Raw genomic sequence first — 22,448 nt, 5'->3', positions numbered from 1 at the left:
GGTCATAAGGAAAAACTCAGGAACTGTTCAAGATAAAAACAAAATGGGATTGTGGAACACAAAGAGAAGAGAAGAGTAGCAGAAACACTGGTGAAATGTGAATAAAGTCATTAGTTAACATGATTATATCAATATTAATTTCCTGGTTCTGATAACTACACTATGATCAAGTGAAAAGGTTAACATTAGGGGAAGAAGTTGAGGGGGATACATGATCACTTAAACTGCATCTGCAACTTGTAAGTCTAAAGTTTACTCAAACGTAAGAAGATAAACCAATAAGTTGACGTCATGAAAAAAAAGGCTGTGAAACTGTCCCCGACTTGGGGAGACTAATGCAGTACAACTGAATGTTCCCTAGTGTGGTGATGGTTTCACAGACACAGGCATGTTAAAGCTTATCAAACTGTATCCTTTAAACATGCACATTTTATTGCATGTGAATGATAAAACAGTAAATCTATAAGAAAAGATAAATGCTATGAAGGAAAATGGGGAATGGACAATGAATAATTAAATATAGAATAAATTTTAAAAATCAATTATACTTCGTTTTTAAAAAGTTAAAGAAAAAAAAAAAAAGAACAGGGATTTTTCGTTTTTTGTATGCCTCACAGACCTGAACCCAGAAGTCTCAAAAAGTACCAATGTTAATCAATGTGGTCAGTAGCTGCTGTAAATCAAAATAAGAGTAAGACTACTGGTTTTACTTGAAACATATTATTTAATGTATATCGTTATTTAAAATGGTAATGATCTTTTCAAAATATTCATCCTTAAGGATGAACACTGGCTGGTCAAATCAAATCTTAACATGATTGACTTTACACTAATCTTGGGTTTTATATTTATTTGGGGGGTTGGGGGAGAGACTTCTGCTGGGGTAAGAGGTGGTACAGAAGCCCAGAACATGAAGACTAATGCTGGGAATGTCCAGATGACCTCTAATGTCCACACACCCTAGACGGACTTTTCAGACTATGCCTAAAAGTGAATTCAGACAGAGAATGAACAGAATCACACCTCAATGCCCCTGGGCTCTCATCAAAATTAAAACCAGAGAAACAGACTCAAGTTTACTATTTCTTAAAAGATAAAGGCTCTTTCCTTCAATTGTGAAACTTTTCCCCCACCATTTGCCAACCTGAGGTAGAAACATTTTTCCAGCTCCAAAAAGGTCACCAACAATTTTCATGCCATTCATCAGCGGCCCTTCAATTATATTCAGAGGTCGGGGATACTGTTCCTGGTTTAACCTGGCTTCCTCAGTATCTTCAATAATATATTTTTCAATGCCCTACAGAAAACCAAAAAATTAGGGAAAATTCACAGGATAAATTGGCTTAAGTTCAAACATCGAACAACAAATAAATAGTTACAGAGTGTGGGTTTTGGAATCAGACTGCATATGTTTAAATCCTGGCTCTTATCACTAATTTAGACAACTTATTAAGCATCAGTTTCCTCATTTAATAATCATATAATACCAACCTCACATGGTTATTTTGAGGATTAAATGTGTAAAGTGTAAAGTGCCTAGATGGCTTTATTGACATAAAGCATTTTATTGACATAAAGCATTTTATTGATATAAAGTGAAAAATTAGTGACAGAAGGAGTACTAATAAGTTTAAATTCATAATAAAATACACTTTTTATCCTAGTGGTTTAACAGATTACATGTAAACAAATATCTCCTGTGAAACAAATATCACTGTTTTCCCACCGACAGGGCTGGGTGCAGGGAGGACCTAGCTGTCACTGATCAAGCCCTAATCCTCCAGTGTCCCCAGTTCAAGGATCCAAAGAGGTGGATGACTAGTCCCACAACCTGAAGTAAGTGAATCTCAAAAGTTCCAAGAAATTAAAAGTTAAATTCTAGAGACAAACAAAACAAAACAAAAAGCCTGAAATTTCCAGACTCACAAATGAGGAAACCGAAGCCAAGAGATTACCTATCTCTTGGACTAAAAGTCTAACTATAGCAGAAGAGCCAGAACTCATTTGCTGATCAAGAGACAGCCGCATGGTCTGGAGCAGCACTTCCCGCCTCTGGCACTACTGACAGCTTGCACTGCATGATTCTTTGCGGCGCAGGCCTCTCCTATGCACCGCAGCATGTTTACCACTTCCCTGGCCACTGGGTGCCGATAAAAACCCCCCACTCCAGTCAGAACAACCAAGCATATCTCCAGATACTGCCTGATGTGCTAGACATAGGGCAGGATGGAGGGCAAAACCACTCAGGAGTAGCCCAGGGAATCTCCTTTGTCAGCTGCTGCCAGCACCTCTCCTCCAGCCGTGCCATCAGCCACCAGGACCAGCAACCAGCCTCCGGCCCACACTCACCTTCACAAGCGCGTACTCAAGGCGCTCTTCAACAGGGCCATTCCTCCACTCATCAGTCTGGATGACTTTCTTCCCTCCTTTGCCCTGAGTCTGGAATTAAATGTGAACAGAGAGATGATACAATAGGTCACTTACTCAGCTGGTTGGCAGAAAAAAACTATGACTTATTCTTCCCTTATGTTTCAAGGCCCTGGCACAGTGCCAGCATGAATTAAATCGTTGGAAAATGCTTGAGGTGAGGAGAGAGGGAAATAGCAACCCACTCCAGTACTCTTGCCTGGAAAATCCCATGGCTGGAGGAACCTGGTAGGCTACAGTCCATGGGGTTGCAAAGAGTCAGACAAGACTGAGTGACTCTACTTCACTTCAAGGAGAGAGGAAAAGAGAGAAATCTTACAGGTTTTGAACTTTTATTTAAAAATTTTCTTCCTTCCAGTTTTATTGAAGTATAATTGACATACAGTACTACAAAAATTTCAGGTGTACAGCATAAAGTGTACAAATGAAATGATTACTACAATAAATTTAACATATCTCCATCAGTATGAAAAAGCAAAAAGATAGGATACTGAAAGATGAACTCCCCAGGTCGGTAGGTGCCCATATGCCACTGGAGATCAGTGGAGAAATAACTCCAGAAAGTGTGAAGAGACGGAGCCAAAGCAAAAACAACATCCAGTTATGGGTGTGACTGATGATGGAAGCAAGGTCCGATGCTGTAAAGAGCAATACTGCATAGGAACCTGGAACGTTAGGTCCATGAATCAAGGGAAATTGGAAGCTGTCAAACAGGAGATGGCAAGAGGGAACATCAACATTTTAGGAATCAGTGAACTAAAATGGACCGGAATGGGTGAATTTAACTCAGAATACCATTATATGTACAACTGTGGGCAAGAATCCCTTAGAAGAAATGCAGTAGCCCTCAGAGTTAACAAGAGTCTGAAATGCAGTACTTTGGGTGCAATCTCAAAAACGACAGAATGATCTCTGTTCATTTCCAAGGCAAACCATTCAACATCACGGTAATCCAAGTCTATGCCCCGACTGTAACGCTGAAGAAGCTGAGGTTGAACAGTTCTATGAAGACTTACAAGAACTTCTAGAATTAACACCCAAAAAAGATGTCCTCTTCATTATAGGGGACTGGAATGCAAAAGTAGGAAGCCAAGAGATACCTGGACTAACAGGCAAATCTGGCCTTGGAGTACAAAATGAAACAGGCAAAGGCTAACAGAGTTTTGCCAAGAGAATGCACTGGTCATAGCAAACACCCCTTCTAACAACACAAGAGAAGACTCTAACACAAGGACATCACCAGACGGTCAATACCGAAATCAGATTGATTATATTCTTTGCAGCCAAAGATGGAGAAGCTCTATTAGTCAGCAATAATGAGACCGAGAGCTGACTGTGGTCAGCTGACTGTGGTCACAATAATGTGACCGAGAGCTGATCATGAACTCCTTATGGCCAAATTCAGACTTAAATTGAAGAAAGTAGGGAAAACCACTAGACCATTCAGCTATGACCTAAATCAAATCCCTTACGATTATACAGTGGAAGTGGTGAATAGATTCAAGGGATTAGATCTGATAGAGTGCCTGAAGAACTATGGATGGAGCTTCATGACACTGTACAGGAAGCAGTGATCAAGACCATCCCAAGAAAAAGAAATACAAAAAGGCAAAATGGTTGTCTGAGGAGGCCTTATAAATAGCTGAGAAAAGAAGAGATGCAAAAGGCAAGGGGGAAAAGGAAAGATATACCCATTTGGATGCAGAGTTCCAAAGAATGGCAAGGAGAGATTTAAAAAAGCCTTCCTCAGTGATCAAGGCAAAGAAATAAAGGGGAAAAAAGGAATGTGAAAGACTAGAGATCTCTTCAAGAAAACTAGAGATTCCAAGGGAACATTTCATGCAAAGATGGGCTCAATAAAGGACAGAAATGGTATGGACCTAACAGAAGCAGACGATATTAAGAAGAGGTGGCAAGAATACACAGAAGAACTGTACAAAAAAGATCTTCACGACCCAGATAATCATGATGGTGTGATCATTTACCTAAAGCCAGACATCCTGGAATGCGAAGTCAAGTGGGCCTTAGGTAGCATCACTACAAACAAAGCTAGTGGAGGTGATGGAATTCTAGTTGAGCTCTTTCAAATCCTGAAAGATGATGCTGTGAAAGTGCTGCACTCAATATGCCAGCAAATTTGGAAAACTCAGCAGTAGCCACAGGACTGGAAAAGGTGAGCTTTCATTCCAATCACAAAGAAGGCAATGCCAAAGAATACTCAAACTACCGCACAACTGCACTCATCTCATACGTGAGCAAAGTAATGCTCAAAATTCTCCAAGCCAGGCTTCAACAGTACGTGAACTGTGAACTTCCAGATGTTCATGCTGGATTTAAAAAAGGCAGAGGAACCAGAGATCAAATTGCCAAAATATGCTGGATCATCAAAAACACAAGAGTTCCAGAAAAACATCTACTTCTGCTTTATTGACTATGCCAAAGCCTGTAACCGTGTGAATCACAACAAACTGGAAAATTCTGAAAGAGATGGGAGTACCAAGCCGCCTTACCTGCCTCCTGAGAAACCTGTATGCAGGTCAACAAGCAACAGTTAGAACTGATATGGAACAACAGACTGGTTCCAAATCAGGAAAGGAGTATGTCAAGGCTGTATATTGTCACCCTGCTTATTTAACTTATATGCAGAGTACATCATGAGAAACGCTGGGCTGGAAGAAGCACAAGCTGGAATCAAGATTGCGGGAGAAAAATCAATAACCTCAGATATGCAGATGTCACCACCCTTATGGCAGAAAGCGAAGAAGAACAAAGAGCTTCTTGATGAAAGTGAAAGAAGAGAGTGAAAAAGCTGGCTTAAAGCTCAACATTCAGAAAACAAAGATCAGGGCATCTGGTCCCATCACTTTATGGCAAATAGATGGGGAAACAGTGGAAATAGTAACAGACTTTATTTTTTTGGGCTCCAAAGTCACTGCAGATGGTGACTGCAGCCATGAAACTAAAAAACACTTGCTCCTTGGAGGAAAAGTTATGACCAACCTAGATAGCATATTAAAAAGCAGAGACATTACTTTGAGAACAAAGGTCCATTTAGTCAAAGCTGTGGTTTTTCCAGTAGTCATGTATGGCTGTGAGAGTTGGATTATAATGAAAGCTGAGTACTGAAGAACTGATGTTTTTGAACTGTGGTGTTAGAGAAGAGTCTTGAGAGTCCCTTGGACTGCAAGGAGATCCAACCAGTCCATCTTGAAGATCTGTCCTGAATATTCATTGGAAGGACTGATGCTGAAACTCCAACACTTTGGCCACCTGGTGTGAAGAACTGACTCATTTGAAAAGACCCCAATTCTGGGAAAGATTGAAGGTGGGAGGAGAAGGGGGCAAGAGAGGATGAGACGGTTGGATGGCATCACCGACTTGATGGACAAGAGTGTGAGTAAACTCCAGGAGTTGGTGATGGACAGGGAGGCCTGGCATGCTATAGTCATGGGGTCACAAAGAGTTGAACACAACTGAGTGACTGAACTGATATCCATCATCTCATATACGTACAAAATAAAAAAGAAAAAACATTTTTTTTCTTGTGATGAGAACTCCTGAGTTTTCTAAAGTCTGTCATATATATTATACACCAGTGTCAATGATATTTATCACATTATATATTAAATCCCTAGTAATTATACATCTTAAGAGGAATTTCCTTCCTCCAATTTTCCCTCCTGTTAGCCCCTGCCACTGGTAACTTCAAATTTGATCCCTTTACCTATGAGTTTGGGTTTTTTTTAAGCATAATCAACCTATAATTTTAGTTCCTGGTACACAGTATAGTGATTCAATATTTCTATAATTATAAAATGATCCTCACTAGGATTTGAATGTTCAGTAGAGAGACAGAGTAAGACTTCATTTTTTTTTTCCTTTTCTTCTTTCCTAAAAGATAACATCTTAGAACCAAAGATTTCCAGGACAGTAAGAAAAGCTAAACCTCATATCTGATGAGCTTTTAAAGTTCTCAAGTAGCACCATCACTACCCAGATATGTGAAGAATCTGTAACAAAGGCAAGTCAGAAATCGTCTTAGAGGTGGGCACACTGTGAGGTACAAGACATACACCGTGCTCTCCAGGACTTTGCCATATCATAAGGTAGATGGAAATACACAGAGAAAGGTCAGCTCCAAGAGAAAGCCTGTGCCAAGTGCTGAATGAGAAGATGACGGAGAAGGCAATGGCAACCCACTCCAGTACTCTTGCCTGGAAAATCTCATGGATGGAGGAGCCTGGTGGGCTGCAGCCCATGGGGTCGCTAAGAGTCGGGCACAACTGAGCGACTTCACTTTCACTTTTCACTTTCATGTACTGGAGAAGGAAATGGCAACCCACTCCAGTGTTCTTGCCTGGAGAATCCCAGGGATGGGGGAGCCTGGTGGGCTGCCGTCTATGGGGTCGCACAGAGTCAGACACGACGGAAGCGACTTAGTAGCAGCAGCAGCAAGGTAGATGGAAATACACAGAGAGAGGTAAGCTCCAAGATAAAGCCTGTGCCAGTGCTGAATGAGACAATGACACAGACAAGGCTAGGAATTTTGAGGACAGAGTGATCATCACAAACTGGAGTGCTGAAGAGACTTTGAAGAAGCTGACAAATCCAGCAAAGGGACAACATTGTGATGATCCTGGGATGGAAGGTGAATTGCGTATCTGTTTCCTCCATCTCAACTGATGTCACTCATTGCCCAAATCTGAAATCCAAGTATCACTGTTGACTCTCCATCCAGTCTTCGCATTCAATTAGTTACTTAGCCCTAATAATTACACTGCCTCATTATTTTGCTCTAGTCTGCTTCCACTTTCATATTTCAAGCATCTAACTGGTCTCCACAGCCCAGGATCACCCTGGTCCCCAATGCATCTTCCACACAGCAGCCGGGGTGGGGGCCTTTCCAAAATGCAAACCTGATCAAACTGCCTCCATGGGAAGATTCACTGTAAGCTCCCTATTGCTCTCCAAATGTTGTATTGATTCCTGTTCATGCTGGACAATGTCCTGAACCAGTTGTCTCCCAGCTTCATCTTCTGCCATTCCTGAAGAACTCAGCCCATCTTGAACATCTCAATTCGTTCTGTTTTCCATCATCTTGCTCATCCTTGGCCCTTTACATCCACTCATCTGACAATCTTTTCTTTAGCACCTACCAGAATACCAGGCCACAGCTAGATGCAGACACTCCTCCTCTGGCAGAGAATACCAGTACTGTACCCCAACCCCAAACGTTAGCCTGGCTAACTCCTGTTGAGCTCTGAGGTCCCCCTAACCCATCCCTTCTGGGAGGCTGTCCCTGGTCACCTCTACCTTTGGGTTCAGTGTCCCTCCTAAGCAGTCCACAGCATCCTGCTCGTGCCTTGTTGCAGCATCTCCCCAACACTGGACGACAGCTGCCTCTACATGCTTGTGCACATCTCACTGTGCTGCAGGCTCTACACGGGCACGCCTCTCTTATTAGCTAGATCCTCTAAGTCCAGAAAGTACAAAGCAGAGAACAAAACGCGGGTAAATATTAGCTGAATGGTTTAAAGCTGAATGAGAACCGATTTCCCAGAGCAATGTTTGTGCAGGATAGTAGAGGCCAAGCCACAGAGCGCTAGGAATCCACGCTATGGAGTTTGGATTTAACCTTCCAGGCAACTGTGGCAAGGGTGGAGGTGGGGGAATGACACAAATTCTGAAGCTTCAGAGTAACATTCCAAGTAGTATTTTTCTGCAGAGGAAATGAGACACACAGCTTGCGGGATCTTAGTTCCCCAACCAGGGACTGAACCTGGGCCCTTTGCACTGAAAGTGCCAAGTCCTAACCACTGGACCACCAGGGAATTCCCACCAAAGTAGTATTTTTAAGAGAACCCTAGAAAGGGGAGAATGTTTTAGTAGTTCCTGAACTACAGTGGCAGGAACAGGAAGAGAAGGAAGGGACAAACATATAAGTATTAATGGACAGCATGGAAGAAGGACTGGGAGGAGCTCCAGGACTGAGGGCTGGGGTGGCAAGCAATCACACAGGGCACCCTCCCATGGCAAGAGGCTAATGCTGCTCTCATATGATGAAAAGCCTCAAAGAAGATAGCAATTAAAAAATGTATTTTTCTCAGCATTATTTATGATAGAAAAAAGACACAGAAACAATCTATGTGTTCATCAGTGAATGAATGGATTAAAAAAAGTGTGATATACTATATATATAATAGAATATTATTCTGCCACAAAAAGAGGAAATCCTGCCATTTGAAACAGCATGGGTGGACCTTAAGGGCAACATGCTAAGTGAAATAAGTCAAACAGAAGGCAAATACCATATGATCTCACTTACACTTGGAATCTGAAAACAGAAACAAATGTGGTGATGGATGTTAACCAGACTTACTGTGATGAGCATTCCACAATACATACTGATATCAAGTCACTATGCTATACATCTAACACTAATATATGTTGGTCATATCTCAATTTTTAGATCTAAAAATTATAAAATTCATAATTATATACTCTGACATTTATTTAAGAGAAAATACAAAACTAGAGCAGTGTGACACCCCCCCCCAAACCCCCGGAAAAAAGAGTCCTTCTAAAGCTCACATTCTCATCACTTGATATATGTAAACATCATTTGTCCTGTCGACCACACAAGCAGGCAATTCCTGCCTGTGGGATAGAGTCTGATAAGTAAAAACAGGGCAGAGTGTTCCAAACACTCTTGGGGAGAAGGCCAGGTGTGTTCACAGAAAACAGCAGTGTGCCACATGGAAGGGGCAGGGAGTGGGCGACGCTGTGTGACTGTGAACAGTGGGAAGTGAGGATGCAGTGTGTGGCCCGTGAGGATTTCTCACCGTGTACAGAGTTTCATTATCACACCTGATAAATGATAAACATGCTTCAGAAAATCAATATTCTAAATGGTACCATTTAAGAGCAGCTATTTCAGAAGCATGACCCGGCATACTGGGTCCATCTGCTTTCCAACTAGTTATTCAGTAGGACGCTCTCCATGATCCAAACATAAGTTGTCGTGGCCTCACACACTGAGCGGCCCAGACACCAGACGCATGGAGAAAGGTCATCAAAATAGAAAGCTTCCAAGCACCGTGGCTGCTCAAGTGCTCAATTGGCTACTCCTTCATCTGCTTGTACTGCTCAAGAGTAGCTCCCCATTAGCAAGGTGCCTCATGAGGACATGTTTTATTTCTGATATCAAACTGGACCAGCATCAAGGGAGGAAACTGCTCGAGCGAAAACCAAAGGGGAGTGTGAGCACCCACTGGCAATAAGAAAACCAAGGCCAGATAAGGAACAGAGAGGACCTTTTTTCTAGAAAAGCATCAAGAATACTTACATCTGATAAACCTATCATCTGTTGAAGATTCTAAGCTGAAAATGTACTTACTTACGTAACCCTCCAAACATCATAGCTTGGCCCCTCACCTACCTTGCATGTGCTCAGAACACTGACATTAGCCTATTATTTCGGCAAAATCATCTAAAACTAAGCTTTTTTTTTTAATAATAAAATGTTGAGTATCTCATGTAATTTATTGAATACTGTCCCAAGAGTGGGAAACAGAATGGCGATGTGGGTCCAGAGTGGTCGTCAGTGGTTGTTTTTCCTCGTGATGGCAGGCTGAACAGAAGCTGCAATCCGCTGCCTTTGTCCAGCACCACAAGAGAGGATAGTACTGCATATCGCCTGCCCAGGGAAAGATCAAAATTCAAAGCACAGTTTCTACTGAATGCTTACTGCCTGCACATCATCATAAGTTGGGGACATGTGAATCCTCACAATCCAAGGCCATGCAAGAGCCATCACACTGAGACTGTCCCTATTAACACTCAAACAGTACTGTCCAATGAGCAAACTCCACGTGAGTTACATGGTCTCATGTTACCTGGAACTTCTTACCCAAGATAATTTAGTCACCACAGGTCAACCTGTACCATACAGAGGGTATTATTTTTCAATAAAGCCCATTAGAGTTTAGGAAGGTCAGAGATGAGACTCTTCCCACCCTTTTCAACAATAATACTGAATAATCTATCAGATGAAACTTGAGTGCAGACCTTATTATTTGACAATGAAAAGAGAGAATCATTCTCTCATAAAGAAAAAAATTGCTCAACCCTTATTTGCCTCACAGTAGTCCTGCTTTTCATGCTGTTTGCAATCAGCGTACCCTGAGGAATGGTTAAAGAGCTGGCGACTCCTGGCAATGATGAAAGCACACTTGTTTTGGTTATTAATTCCTTAACAGCAATAGAAGTCACCTTGAATGTAGACAGTTAACCTACTTGACAGATAGGGTCAGTGGCTTGTAATAAGTCCTGTGGTTACATAAACAGGGAGGCAATTTTTTATATGATGGATTGATGAAGTCTTGAAATTGCTATTAAGATCCCCTCTTACTCTTCAGCTGTCCCTTAGGAGCAAAACCTCTTGGCAGTTTAGCAAGATATAAAGAAACAAAAACTTGTAAACAAATACTGGAAGTAAATGCAGACTGAAAAGAATGACTGCTATAAAATACAAAACCAACAAAATCTTAAATGAGAATAATCTCACAAATAAGGAGCCCTATCTTTCCTAAGTGAGAGCTGTCTCATCTGGACAGGGGAGAAGAAGATGAGAAGGCACATCACTTTATGGGTTAACTAAGAATGCTTGAGTAGAAGCTAGGGTGCCCCTCTGGTCTTCAGTAGAACTCTGTCTTAGTTGGCAATTAATGAACAATCTCCTGCTAAGTGGAAGGCAGGCTAAGAAAAAAAGCTGGATATTGTTTCATACTTGTATCCTGGTGTCCAAAGAAATGGTTCAGCACTTTGCCTATCTGAGTAGACACAATCATGGAAATAGGGAAGGAAATCTAGCCATTGTTTCTTATGTAATGAACTGAGAAGAACTTGTTTACATTTGCAACAGTCAAGATCCAGGACATTCTGTTCTGCGTCCATCTAAGAAATTACAAATGTCCTAAGGAACTGAGAGGAGGGTCATGTGCTCAGTGGCACTGAGTTTGAACTCATCTTTGTTGAGTGAACCTAAGGCTAGCATAGGCAGTTTCAAAAGTCAAAATTTTGCCATCTGTGACATGGACAAATCAAGAATGCAGTCAACCCTAAGTTGTCCTATCCTTTTCCAGAACATTTTAGTACTCTTCACAGGAAGAGGAAAAGTCAGCAGTTCTGCCAAAGTTAAATTCACATATTAACCTAGAGAACATTAACCCGGTGGCGACACACACAAAGGCATTCTGCCACTTTCCTGGCATGCTCTGTGAGAAAAATGTTTTCCTTTGCCATTGCTTTCTGAAATAAATTATAAAGCAAGTTTTCCTGAAAAAAGATTTCATTTTTCCTTAAACTGAATTCTAGAAAGCAACACCCATGATAGATACTTAATATACCTCAGTTCAGTTCAGTCACTCAGTCGTGTCCAACTCTTTGTGACCCCATGTATCACAGCACGCCAGGCCTCCCTGCCCATCACTAACTCCCGAGGTTTACTCAAACTAATGTCCATCAAGTCGGTCATGCTATCAAGCCATTTCATCCTCTGCCGTCCCCTTCTCCTCCTGCCCCCAATCCATCCCAGCATCAGAGTCTTTTCCAATGACTCAACTCTTCCCATGAGGTGGCCAAAGTACTGGAGCTTCAGCTTCAGCATCAGTCCTTCCAATGAACACCCAGGGCTGATCTCCTTCAGAATGGACTGGTTGGATCTCCTTTCAGTCCAAGGGACTCTCAAGACTCTTCTCCAACACCGCAGTTCAAACCATCAATTCTTTGGCACTCAGCTTTTTTCACAGTCCAACTCTTACATCCATACATGACCACTGGAAAAACCATAGCCTTGACTAGACAGACTTTTGTTGGCAAAGTAATTTCTCTGCTTTTTAATATGTTATCTAGGTTGGTCATAACTTTTCTTCCAAGGAGTAAGCGCCTTTTAATTTCATGGCTGCAATCACCATCTGCCGTGATTTTGGAGCCCCCCAAATAAAGTCTGACACTGTTTCCACTGTTTCCCCATCTATTTGCCATGAAGTGATGGGACCAGATGCCATGATCTTTGTTTTCTGAATACTGAGCTTTAAGCCAACTTTTTCACTCTCCTCTTTCACTTTCATCAAGAGGCTTTTTAGTACTTCTTCACTTTCTGCCAAAAGGGTGGTGTCATCTGCATATCTGAAGTTATTGATATTTCTCCTGGCAATCTTGATTCCAGCTTGTGCTTCTTCCAGCCCAGCGTTTCTCATGATGTACTCTGCATATAAGTTAAATAAGCAGGGTGACAATATACAGCCTTGATGTACTCCTTTCCCAATTTGGAACCAGTCTGTTGTTCCATGTCCAGTTCTAGGTGTTGCTTCCTGACCTGCATACAGGTTTCTCAAGAGGCAGGTCAGGTGGTCTGGTATTCTCATCTCTTTCAGAATTTTCCAGTTTGTTGTGATCCACATGGTTACAGGCTTTGGCATAGTCAATAAAGCAGAAGTAGATGTTTTTCTGGAACTCTCTTGCCTTTTTGATGATCCAGCAGATGTTGGAAATTTGATCTCTGGTTCCTCTGCCTTTTCTAAAACCAGCTTGAACATCTGGAAGTTCATGGTTCATGTACTGCTGAAGCCTGGCTTGGAGAATTTTGAGCATCACTTTACTAGCATGTGAGATGAGTGCAATTGTGCGGTAGTTTGAGCATTCTTTGGCATTGCCTTGGTCTGACAGAATGTGGTCCACTGGAGAAGGGAATGGCAAACCACTTCAGTATTCTTGCCTTGAAAACTCCATGAACAGTATAATATACCTAGGACTGCCCAATACATAATAAATGGAAACAAGGAACTGATTTTTGGATTAACTATAATTATCCTTACATCTATAGATCAAAAGTGTGCAGACCTCAAGCCCTGAACTGTAGACTGGGACTAGATCCTAACATAAACAAGTATATATAAAAATGTAAAGCTATAACAATGAGTACCAGGTAACCACACGGTCACACAAGAAAATCCACAATGTCAAGTCATAGCATGAGATAGAAAAATATCTAATAAAATGAAAAGATGCTCCCAGTATACTGCTAAACAAGCAGGTTACCAAAAAAGCATCAAGAAAAGTTAGATTTTTATAAAAATGTACATGAGTGTGTGTGTCGTATGCATATGCATAAACGTACTAATTAGCACTTTTTGTTTCAGAAAAATAAAACCAAAACCATGACTAGAAGGCTATAATAAAACCTCAACAGTGGTTAATCATGGGTAGTAGGATTATGAATAATTTCTATTTCTTCTTTTGCTTACCCTTATTTTACCAATTTTAAAAAATTAATATGTGTTACTTTGGCCTGAGAAAAATAAATTTTACATTTCAAAATAAACTTACAGAAATACAAATTAAGAGTACTGAAGCAGATATTTAAGGCTTGTTTCTCCTTCCTCACCCTAATGAAAATACCTTGTCTGGAACTCTCTGTAGAAACCTTCAGTGATCCAAAGACATGGTGCTATCCTTCCTTCCATTCTACAATGAAGGACTAGTAACTGTACATTTAAGACAGATTCAAAGGAAAAAAGGAAAAGCCATCCGTCAGAACCTCTCTCCCTACCTGGGCGTATCGTAAGAGCTTCTCGGTGGCCTCAGGGTCTCTGTTCCAGATGAGGTCCTCACAGAGCTGGAGAAGTTCCTTGTGGATGTCATCATATACAGGAAGGCTTCCAGCATTCACTATTCCCATGTCCATACCAAACTAAGGGCAATAAAAACAAAAATAAGGATTTCCAGTGATACTCTAAACCAGGGATCAGTGACTCTTTCTGTGAAGGACCAGATAAAGAAATACCATAGGCCACAGCCTCTGTCACAAACACTCAACTCTGCTGATATAGCATAAAAGCAGTCCTAGACAGAATACAAGTGACAGCGCGTGGCTTTGTTCTAATAAAGCTTTATTCACAGAAAATGGCAGCAGACCAGGTTAGTCTGTGGGCCAAAGTCTGCAAACGCTTGCCCTAAGTAAAGGCTGGTGTCCAAGGCAACAGGTGTCCCACTATACCTTGATTGCATGGTACAGGAAAACCCCATGCATTGCCTCTCGAATGGCTTCCATTCCTCGGAAGGAGAAGGACAAGTTGGAAAGACCACCACTTACTTTGGCTCCAGGCAGCGTTTCCTGGAAAAAATTTTAACATATGAAAAGATTTCCCTAGTTTGCCAAAAGCAGCAATTGTGTTCCTTAAGCTTCTTAAAGTAAGAATGGAAAGTAAAAAAAATATATAAAGTCCAAAGTAATTCAGAGTTTCTTGTACCTAGACATAGACTACAACTTGGATATCAGGGAGACACGGAAGCACTGCTTCATTGTTTTTCCTACTATAATCTCCCTAAGGGGAAAGAAAAACTTCCGCTTTATCTCTGGGTACTTCTACAGTGACCATGATATGGCTACAATACATGGTGACTGTGACATAAAGTATTTGCTGAATAGGGACTTCCCTGGCGGTCCAGTGGTTAAAACTCTGAGCTTCCACTGCAGGAAGCAGGGGTTCAATCCCTGGTTGGGGAACTAAGATCCCGCATGGTGCAGCGAAATATTTATGTGTATGTGTGTGTGTGTGTGTGTGTGTGTGTGTGTGTGTATGTATATATGTGTGTGTGTATATGTATACACACATACATCTGTTGGATAAATAACCGAAAAAGAAAGAAACAGTGACAGATAACAGAAAGAAAACCAGAGAGGACAAACAGAGAAGTTGGTTGTTCACGAGCTACTAGAAGGCTTCTATAGCCTAAAGGAACAAACTCCGTAGTTCACTATAAACCTGACTAATTTTAAAAGGACAAAAGGGAACTGAGGTCCCCACCACACCTTATGACACATGAAGCATTAGTTCGCATGTAAAACAGGAACTCTTACTTCCTGTTAGATAGGGTACAGACTAGTGCAAGCATTTTGGGATAGAGAGCTGCCTTTATCTACCACTGGACCCAACCCTTCCACTTCTGGGTATATGCTATAGGGAAGCTCATGAAGAGATATATACAAGAGATGTATACACACAGTTCTGCTCGTGACTTACCCAAACTGCAAACAAACCAAGCATATGTCAACCACAGAACAGTTAATTATGGAAAAGGTAAATGATGGAATATTACACATTAGTAAAACTGAACAAAGCACAACTGCAGCACAGGTGGATCTTCAAAGTGCGACTGGGTTAGGAGAAAGGCACAAGAATCTTAAGATTCTGTTTATATTAACATGGAGTTCAAAAGTATGCAAAACTAACGATACTATTTCTACAGTGAACTCTTGCTATTTGCGGTACTTACGTTCCATGAAGTCACTGCAAACAGTGAGCTGGGGCATGCTGAAAACCACTGCTCCCACAGGAAGTGCAGGGTTAGGTCTGTGAAACTCTGGTCACAAAACTGTCATCACTGATCAACATATAACCCTGTTTCCTATGTTTCCATTTAGACATCTTGTTTAATATATACTGCTGATTCCCTAATGTTGAGCTCACAGCCCACAGCATGACAATTCATGTCTAAACAAAGTCCATCTAACAAACATTTTCTCCATGAAGTGCATCACAGCCTTTGTGCACACAGGAACATAGGGCAGCACTTCAGCACAGCGCACGGGGCCACCCAACTAGAGAAATCAGTCAGCGAAAAAAAGCTCAAAACCCTGAAAAACGTGGCACTAAACAGGCCAGAAAAGGGTGCTTGTTTACAGAATGAGGGCTGAACCCAGGGATGCAGGGCGTGCCTTTGCTGACTCATCTGGATCACAGGGGTCAGGCACTCACAGTTTTCACCACTCTGCACGTGTGCATGCCCGTGAATGACTACAGAAGAACCATCAGTATTGATTTTGGAGTCACAAATAATTTCTTTTTTTTAATAATTTATTAAATTTTGGCTGTGCTGGGTATCTGTTGCTGCTCAGGCTTTCTCTAATTGCCCCAAGTGGAGGCCACTCTTCATTGCCACGCATGAGCTTCTCATTGAGGTGGCTTGTCTTGTCGCTGAGCACGGGCTCTCGGGTGCACGGGCTTCAGGAGCTGCAGTACATGGGCTTAGCAGTTGCAGCTCCGGGGCTCCAGACCATAGGATCAATAGCTGTGGCACACAGGCTTTGCTGCTCACCAGCATGTGGGAACTTTCTGGATCAGTGATTGAACCTGTGTCTCCTGCATTGGCAGGCAGATTCTTTACCACTGAGCCATCAAGGAAGCCCACAAATTAATTTTAGTGTGTAAGTGAATTTGCAAATAAAAAACCCAGGATAATTCAGATTGACTGTTATATAGAAGCATTAAAATCATATAGAAGAGCAGCAAGTAGTACCATAAAACTCAGAACGAGCTGTAATCAGAAAGGAAGAGACACGGGGCACTTTTCATTTCCTGTTTCAGATCCCAAGTGGAAGCTACTATATGCCTCATAATCATTTATCAAACTCTGTATCTTTTATATATCCCTCAGTGTGTGTGTGTTTTACATCACAACATAAAATAACATAGAAAAAAATTTTTAAAGCTCCTAAATTTCAGAAAACCAATTTGCTACAAGAATAAGAATGTCAATATTCCTTACCAATAAATATATACATGTGAGCTCAAGCTATTCACTCAAGCCAGGTGATAAATCTAAGCAATGTCTGGATAGAAAGGAGAAAAACGTTCATACTTACTTTAATGACTTTTGTTGCATTGATAAAATTAACAGCATACAAGTTATGTTCTTCCATCCCAGTACCAATGGTGAGGATATTAGGGTCAAAGATGATGTCATTTGGATTGAAGCCCAGTTTTTTCACAAGGAGATGGTAGGCCCGGGTGCACACTCTGATTTTGGTATCTGTTTCTGTCGCCTGGGAAAGGAGTAAAAGATGTAATTTGAAATAGAAAAATGAGGTATTATCTATGAAAATAGAAGGACCATTCACTTGTTGAAAGCGCTTAAGTACCAATGCTTAGATTTCATAGAAATACAAATGCCAAACAGCCTTTAAACATTTATCAAATTTTCTCAGAGGAGGAACTGGTTTAAAGTCCCTTTATGTTTTCATCCACACAACAGCTATAATGCTTCTGTAAAAATCAAATCACACACACACACACATATAGTACATTAATAAACAGGTTTCTTAAAAAAACACAAGTGATAAGAATTCAAATAAATTACAAAATTAGTGACCCTCCTCTCTGGACCTGCCTGCACTGTCACCCAGGCTTTCTTGGACCTTCCTATAGTAAGGCTATATAGATTAAAAGATGTGCGTTTATTACCCACCTCCAACCCCACCCATCACAGCATTAGCTAATATAATATATTTCCAAACAGTGACCCTAGGAAGCCAAGCACTGACTCCAGCAAAGACCAACTCACTGATGCTTCCCACCTCCCTCAGAATCAGGTCCTGCACCTCCAATTTTTTTTTTTTCCTGCACCTCCAATTTTAAGATTTTATTTTTACAGAAGCAGTGTAGCTGTTGTGCTGATGAAAGTATCTCCCCCCTCATCTACTCCACTCTCCCCACACCACTCCTTTGATGTTCCTGAGACCCACCAAGCTTGTCTTCCCTCAGGGCCACTGTGGGAAGTGGCCACCATCTCTTTCCATCCATTGCTGCCACTGCCTGGAACACACTGTGACATGGCTCTGTGAGTCACAGCACTCAGGCCTCTGCACAAATGTCCCCTTTTCAGAGAAGCCTCCCTTAATCACGATCTCTAAACCAGTTCCAGCACCGCCTTCTGCCTCCTCCACCCCTCTTCATAGCATCTCTCCTCCTAGAAATTCTTTTCCATGTTACAGAAAAACCTGAATGAACTTTTTAGTCAACCCAGTATATTTATCCAGCATGTTGTTTATTGTTTTTTACTTGTTTCTTTAGATATGATTAATTGGACTAGAATCAGTCTTGCTGTACCCCCAGAGCCTAGAGCAGTGCCTGTCAGAGGATGTGCTCAATATTTCTGTTGAATGAATGAATGTACCTCTGACTCAGAGCATTTCTGAACTTTGTCAGGGAAACTGTCTTCAGGTCAAATCTACAATCTCAATGCAAGGCTTATTCAATGAATTACATGCTCAATGATTTCTGGTTACAGAAAAAAACAAATTTGCTCTAAAGAAAAAATGAATACTTGCTATCACTACAGAATTCTGAAAAAATAAGTAACGTACAATTCTGAGTAAATATGCAAAATGTTTTTTGAAAAATGGCCAACACCACTGAATGAAGTGTTGAGTCTTCCAAGCTAACTACTTGGAGGCAGGATACCCTTGATTGGATGTGAGTGCTAAGAGTGGTCGAGAAGCAGTTCCTGATCACACACATCTTTGCTTCTAAGGGGAGCTCTCCAGGGGCCCACAGGGAGGAGGTGTGAGGATACTCTATGCAGTTCAAGGACATTTAGTGAGGCCCCATCCTCCAGAGAAAGGCATGGTGTTATTGCTGTTGTTCAGTCGCTCATTCATGTCTGACTCTTTGCAACCCCATGGACTGCAGCATACCAGGCCTCCCTGTCCCTCACCATCTCCTGGAATTTGCCCAAGTTCATGTTCATTGTATCAGTGATGCCATCCGACCATCTTATCCTCTGATGCCCTCTTCTCCTTCTGCCCTCAATCTTTCCCAGCATCAAGGACTTTTCCAAAGAGTCGTCTGTTTGCATCGGATGACCAAAATACTGGAGCTTCAGCTTCAGCATCAGTCTTTCTGGTGAATATTCAGAGTTGATCTCCCTTAAGATTGACTGGTCTGATCTCCTTGCTGTCCAAGGGACTTTCAGCGGTCTTCTCTAGCACCACAGTCCGAAGGCATCAATTCTTTGGTGTTCTGCCTTCTTTACAGTCCAGCACTCACAACCGTATGTGACCACTGGGAAGACCATAGCCTTAACTATATGGGCCTTTGTTGGCAGAGTAATGTCTCTGCTTTTCAAGACACTGTCTAGGTTTGTCCCTGTATAGAACAACTGATTGGTTCAAGATTGGGAAAGGAGTATGACAGGGCTGTCTACTGTCACCCTGTTTGTTTAACTTATAGGCTTAACTTATAAGCTGAGCACATCGTGGGAAATGCTGGGCTGGACAAGTTACAAGCTGGAATCAAGATAGGCAGGAGAAACATCAACAACCTCAGACATGCAGATGATACCACTCTAATGGTAGAAAGAGAAGAGGAAATAAAGAGCCTTTTGATGAGGGTAAAGGAGGAGAGTGAAAGAGTCAGCTTAAGACTAAATACTAAAAAAAACTAAGATCATGGCAACCAGTCCCATTACTGCATGGTAAATAGAAGGGGAAAAGGAGGAAGTAGTGACAGATTTCCTCTTCTTGGGCTCCAAAAACACTGGGGACAGTGACTGCCACCATGAAATCACAAGACGGCTGCTTCGTGACAGGAAAAGCATGGTGAGGGTACATAAAAAAAAACTCACTCAGATCTAAGCTTCTGACTGCTCGCCTACCTTGGTGTTCTTTCACAACTGGTCTCGTTGGTCTCGAATCTCTCCCTGTTCCTGTGGCTGCTCAGGTTAGAATTCACCTCCTGCTGGGGATGTGACTTAGCAGATCACAGGTTCTAGGGAAAGGACCACAGGAGGGGGCTCTGTAGCCCCGCTGGTCCAGGCTTTAGGGAAGGTGGCAGACTCTCATCTTAACTGAATGTCTTCAACCACTTCTTACTTCTCCCTTCAGTTAGTGATATAGTTAAGGTTAAAATCAACATGTGGGCCCAGAAGAAAGTGTTCAGGAGCAGGTCACCTAGGGCTGTCTTTCATCTTTGACTTCAGTTATCCGTTCACCAGAGGGCCAAACAGAGGTCTAGGTTCTAGGTTAATGGCCCAGCTGAGCTCATGAACCGAATAGGAACAGGGGGTTGGGGCTACCAGTGCTGTTACTATTTCATAGTAACCTAGTTGCGTTGGTAAAGTGAAGTGAAAGTCGCTCAGTCATGTCCAACTCTTTGCGACTCCATTGACTGTACAGTCCATGGAACTCTCCAGGTCAGAATACTGGAGTGGGTAGCCTTTCCCTTCTCCAGGGGATCTTCCCAACTCAGAGATCGAACCCAGGTCTCCTGCATTGCAGGTGAATTCTTTACCAGCTGAGCCACCAGGGGAAGTAGGATTGGTAGGTCCTGCTCATTTCTTTCATCTGAGTCATGAATCCATCACTAGGCCAGAACCGAAGCAACAATCATCAGCTCCATAAGAATGAGGCCTTTTCAAATTGTTCTCCCAACACCTAGTAAACTACTTGCCACATTAACAGAAAGCAACTACCATCTGTTGAATAAACAAGCAACTCTCAGAATGCACAGTTTCAAAGGATAGGCCTTTGCCATAGCATATCAAGCTAGATTCTCCAAGATTCCTTCTGTCCTGTTCCTCAGCCAGGGTGGTTACACAAACATGCTAATAAGCCTCAAGGCTTGAGGATTTTACAGATCCAGAAGGCTCTCAACTCTGCTGGCACATTTGAGTAACCCAGAGGGATTTCTGTTTTCTAATACTAATACATGTTCCTGAACCTCACTCGAGACCAGTTAAATCAGAACCCTGAAATAAGACCTAAGTAACAGTATTTAAAGAGCCTCTTAGTGATCCTAACGTACAGCCCAGGTGAGAATCACTGATGGGTGAGGTACACCTTCTTAGGCTGAGTTAGAAGAAACCCCAGTGACAATAATGCAAACCTAAAGGCCAAGAGGGAGGAATAAATATCTTCTCCTGATTTTACAATTCACTAGGTTTATCCTTAAGCTGTAGGAAAGCTAGATAGGAATCAGTAGGTAGAGGTTTCATTAATAAATCCACTGCTCAGCCTCAGCATGATTATCAGACACTTAGGGAGAAATAAGATGAATGAAAAATAATTTTTTATTTATTTATCAAGGCTGATACTATGAGAAGGCAAGAAAAAGGATCAAAGACACCCAGATTCTGTGAAAATGCAGCCTAACAAGAAGCAGAGAAGGAATGGGACCAACTTCAGAGGCAGCTTAAAGGTTTCAAATGACTGAACCAGCTTAACATGGGACAGGGGATACAGCAGGGGCCATTCTGCTGCCAGAGTCCAAAATGGAAGTGGTGGAAGAGGTGCACATGCCACCATCAGACAGGCACCGACAAGCCAGAAAGAAATAGGCTGAGAAAGGGACGCTTCCAAGGGGAAAACACATGACAAGAGACATCTGGGCTTTACGAAATCACTGAGGGCACAGACTTTGTTCAGAAATCCCTGGAGTGGCTTCTCTACTGTAGTTAATGTGTGAACACGAGCTGAAGGCAAGTGTGAGGACACCCAGAGCCCAGGGAGAAGCAGCAGGCCTGAGGGCAGAAGTGGAGGCAGGGGATGAAGCTCAGGGGACAGCCCAGAGCTGGGAGACGCAAGGTCGCCTTGGAATGTCTCCCGGTTCACTCCACACCTGAAAGAATGGAGGCTGTGCCCCTGGCAGAACTCACATTTGAGGCAGAAAGTGGAAGCTAAGAACTTGGGATTAACGGGGAAATGGACAGGATTTCAGACATGAAGTCAACATTGAGAGGCAACCTGGTGAGGAAAAGAGGGCTGCATTTTCCCATCAGCATTTTGTTGCTCAAGTTCATCTGATGGTCATAACTTGGCCAGGAACAGCATCGCTGCCCCTGGGTTGGGGGATGTGAAAATGAGTTTGGCTTGGAGTTCATGGCCAAGGGTGAGAGAAGGAGGTGGAATGGACACAGGTGCTCAGTGCCACGGACGGAAGGACAGGCAGGAGGGGCCCTGGGGAAGCACAAAGGAGATAGAATAAATCTCCACAAGTGGGATTTGGGGGCAGGGTGTGTATTAGGGGAGGGGTAACAGTGGAGGCTGCCCAGAAAAAGGGAAGTTTAATAAAGGGAAGTTTCTCCATTAGCTGAGAATTTCTGATTGCTTAGATTTGACCTTGGAGCCAACCATGAAGAGGCAGTCTGCCACGCAAGGGATTGGTGTAGACAAAATTGCAGGG

The 22,448-nt window shown here is 42.2% G+C and overlaps 1 protein-coding gene across 6 annotated transcripts in view; it reads right to left on the bottom strand.

Moving 5' to 3' along the window:
• MTR (5-methyltetrahydrofolate-homocysteine methyltransferase) overlaps positions 1 to 22,448 on the bottom strand; it is a 126,142-nt gene that overhangs the window by 42,351 nt on the left and 61,343 nt on the right. For all 6 annotated transcript variants that reach the window (XM_069571613.1, XM_069571611.1, XM_069571612.1 and 3 more), the window contains 5 exons: positions 17,135 to 17,314; positions 14,486 to 14,602; positions 14,039 to 14,179; positions 2,350 to 2,439; positions 1,145 to 1,297 (listed from right to left, as the gene is read on the bottom strand). In XM_069571613.1, the coding sequence (XP_069427714.1) occupies positions 1,145 to 1,297; positions 2,350 to 2,439; positions 14,039 to 14,179; positions 14,486 to 14,602; positions 17,135 to 17,314 (681 nt within the window). The remainder of the gene's footprint in view (positions 1 to 1,144; positions 1,298 to 2,349; positions 2,440 to 14,038; positions 14,180 to 14,485; positions 14,603 to 17,134; positions 17,315 to 22,448) is intronic.

Source organism: Ovis canadensis, chromosome 25, assembly GCF_042477335.2.
Source record: "Ovis canadensis isolate MfBH-ARS-UI-01 breed Bighorn chromosome 25, ARS-UI_OviCan_v2, whole genome shotgun sequence".
NCBI lineage: Eukaryota > Metazoa > Chordata > Mammalia > Artiodactyla > Bovidae > Ovis > Ovis canadensis.
This window is presented reverse-complemented; position numbering and strand designations above follow the sequence as displayed.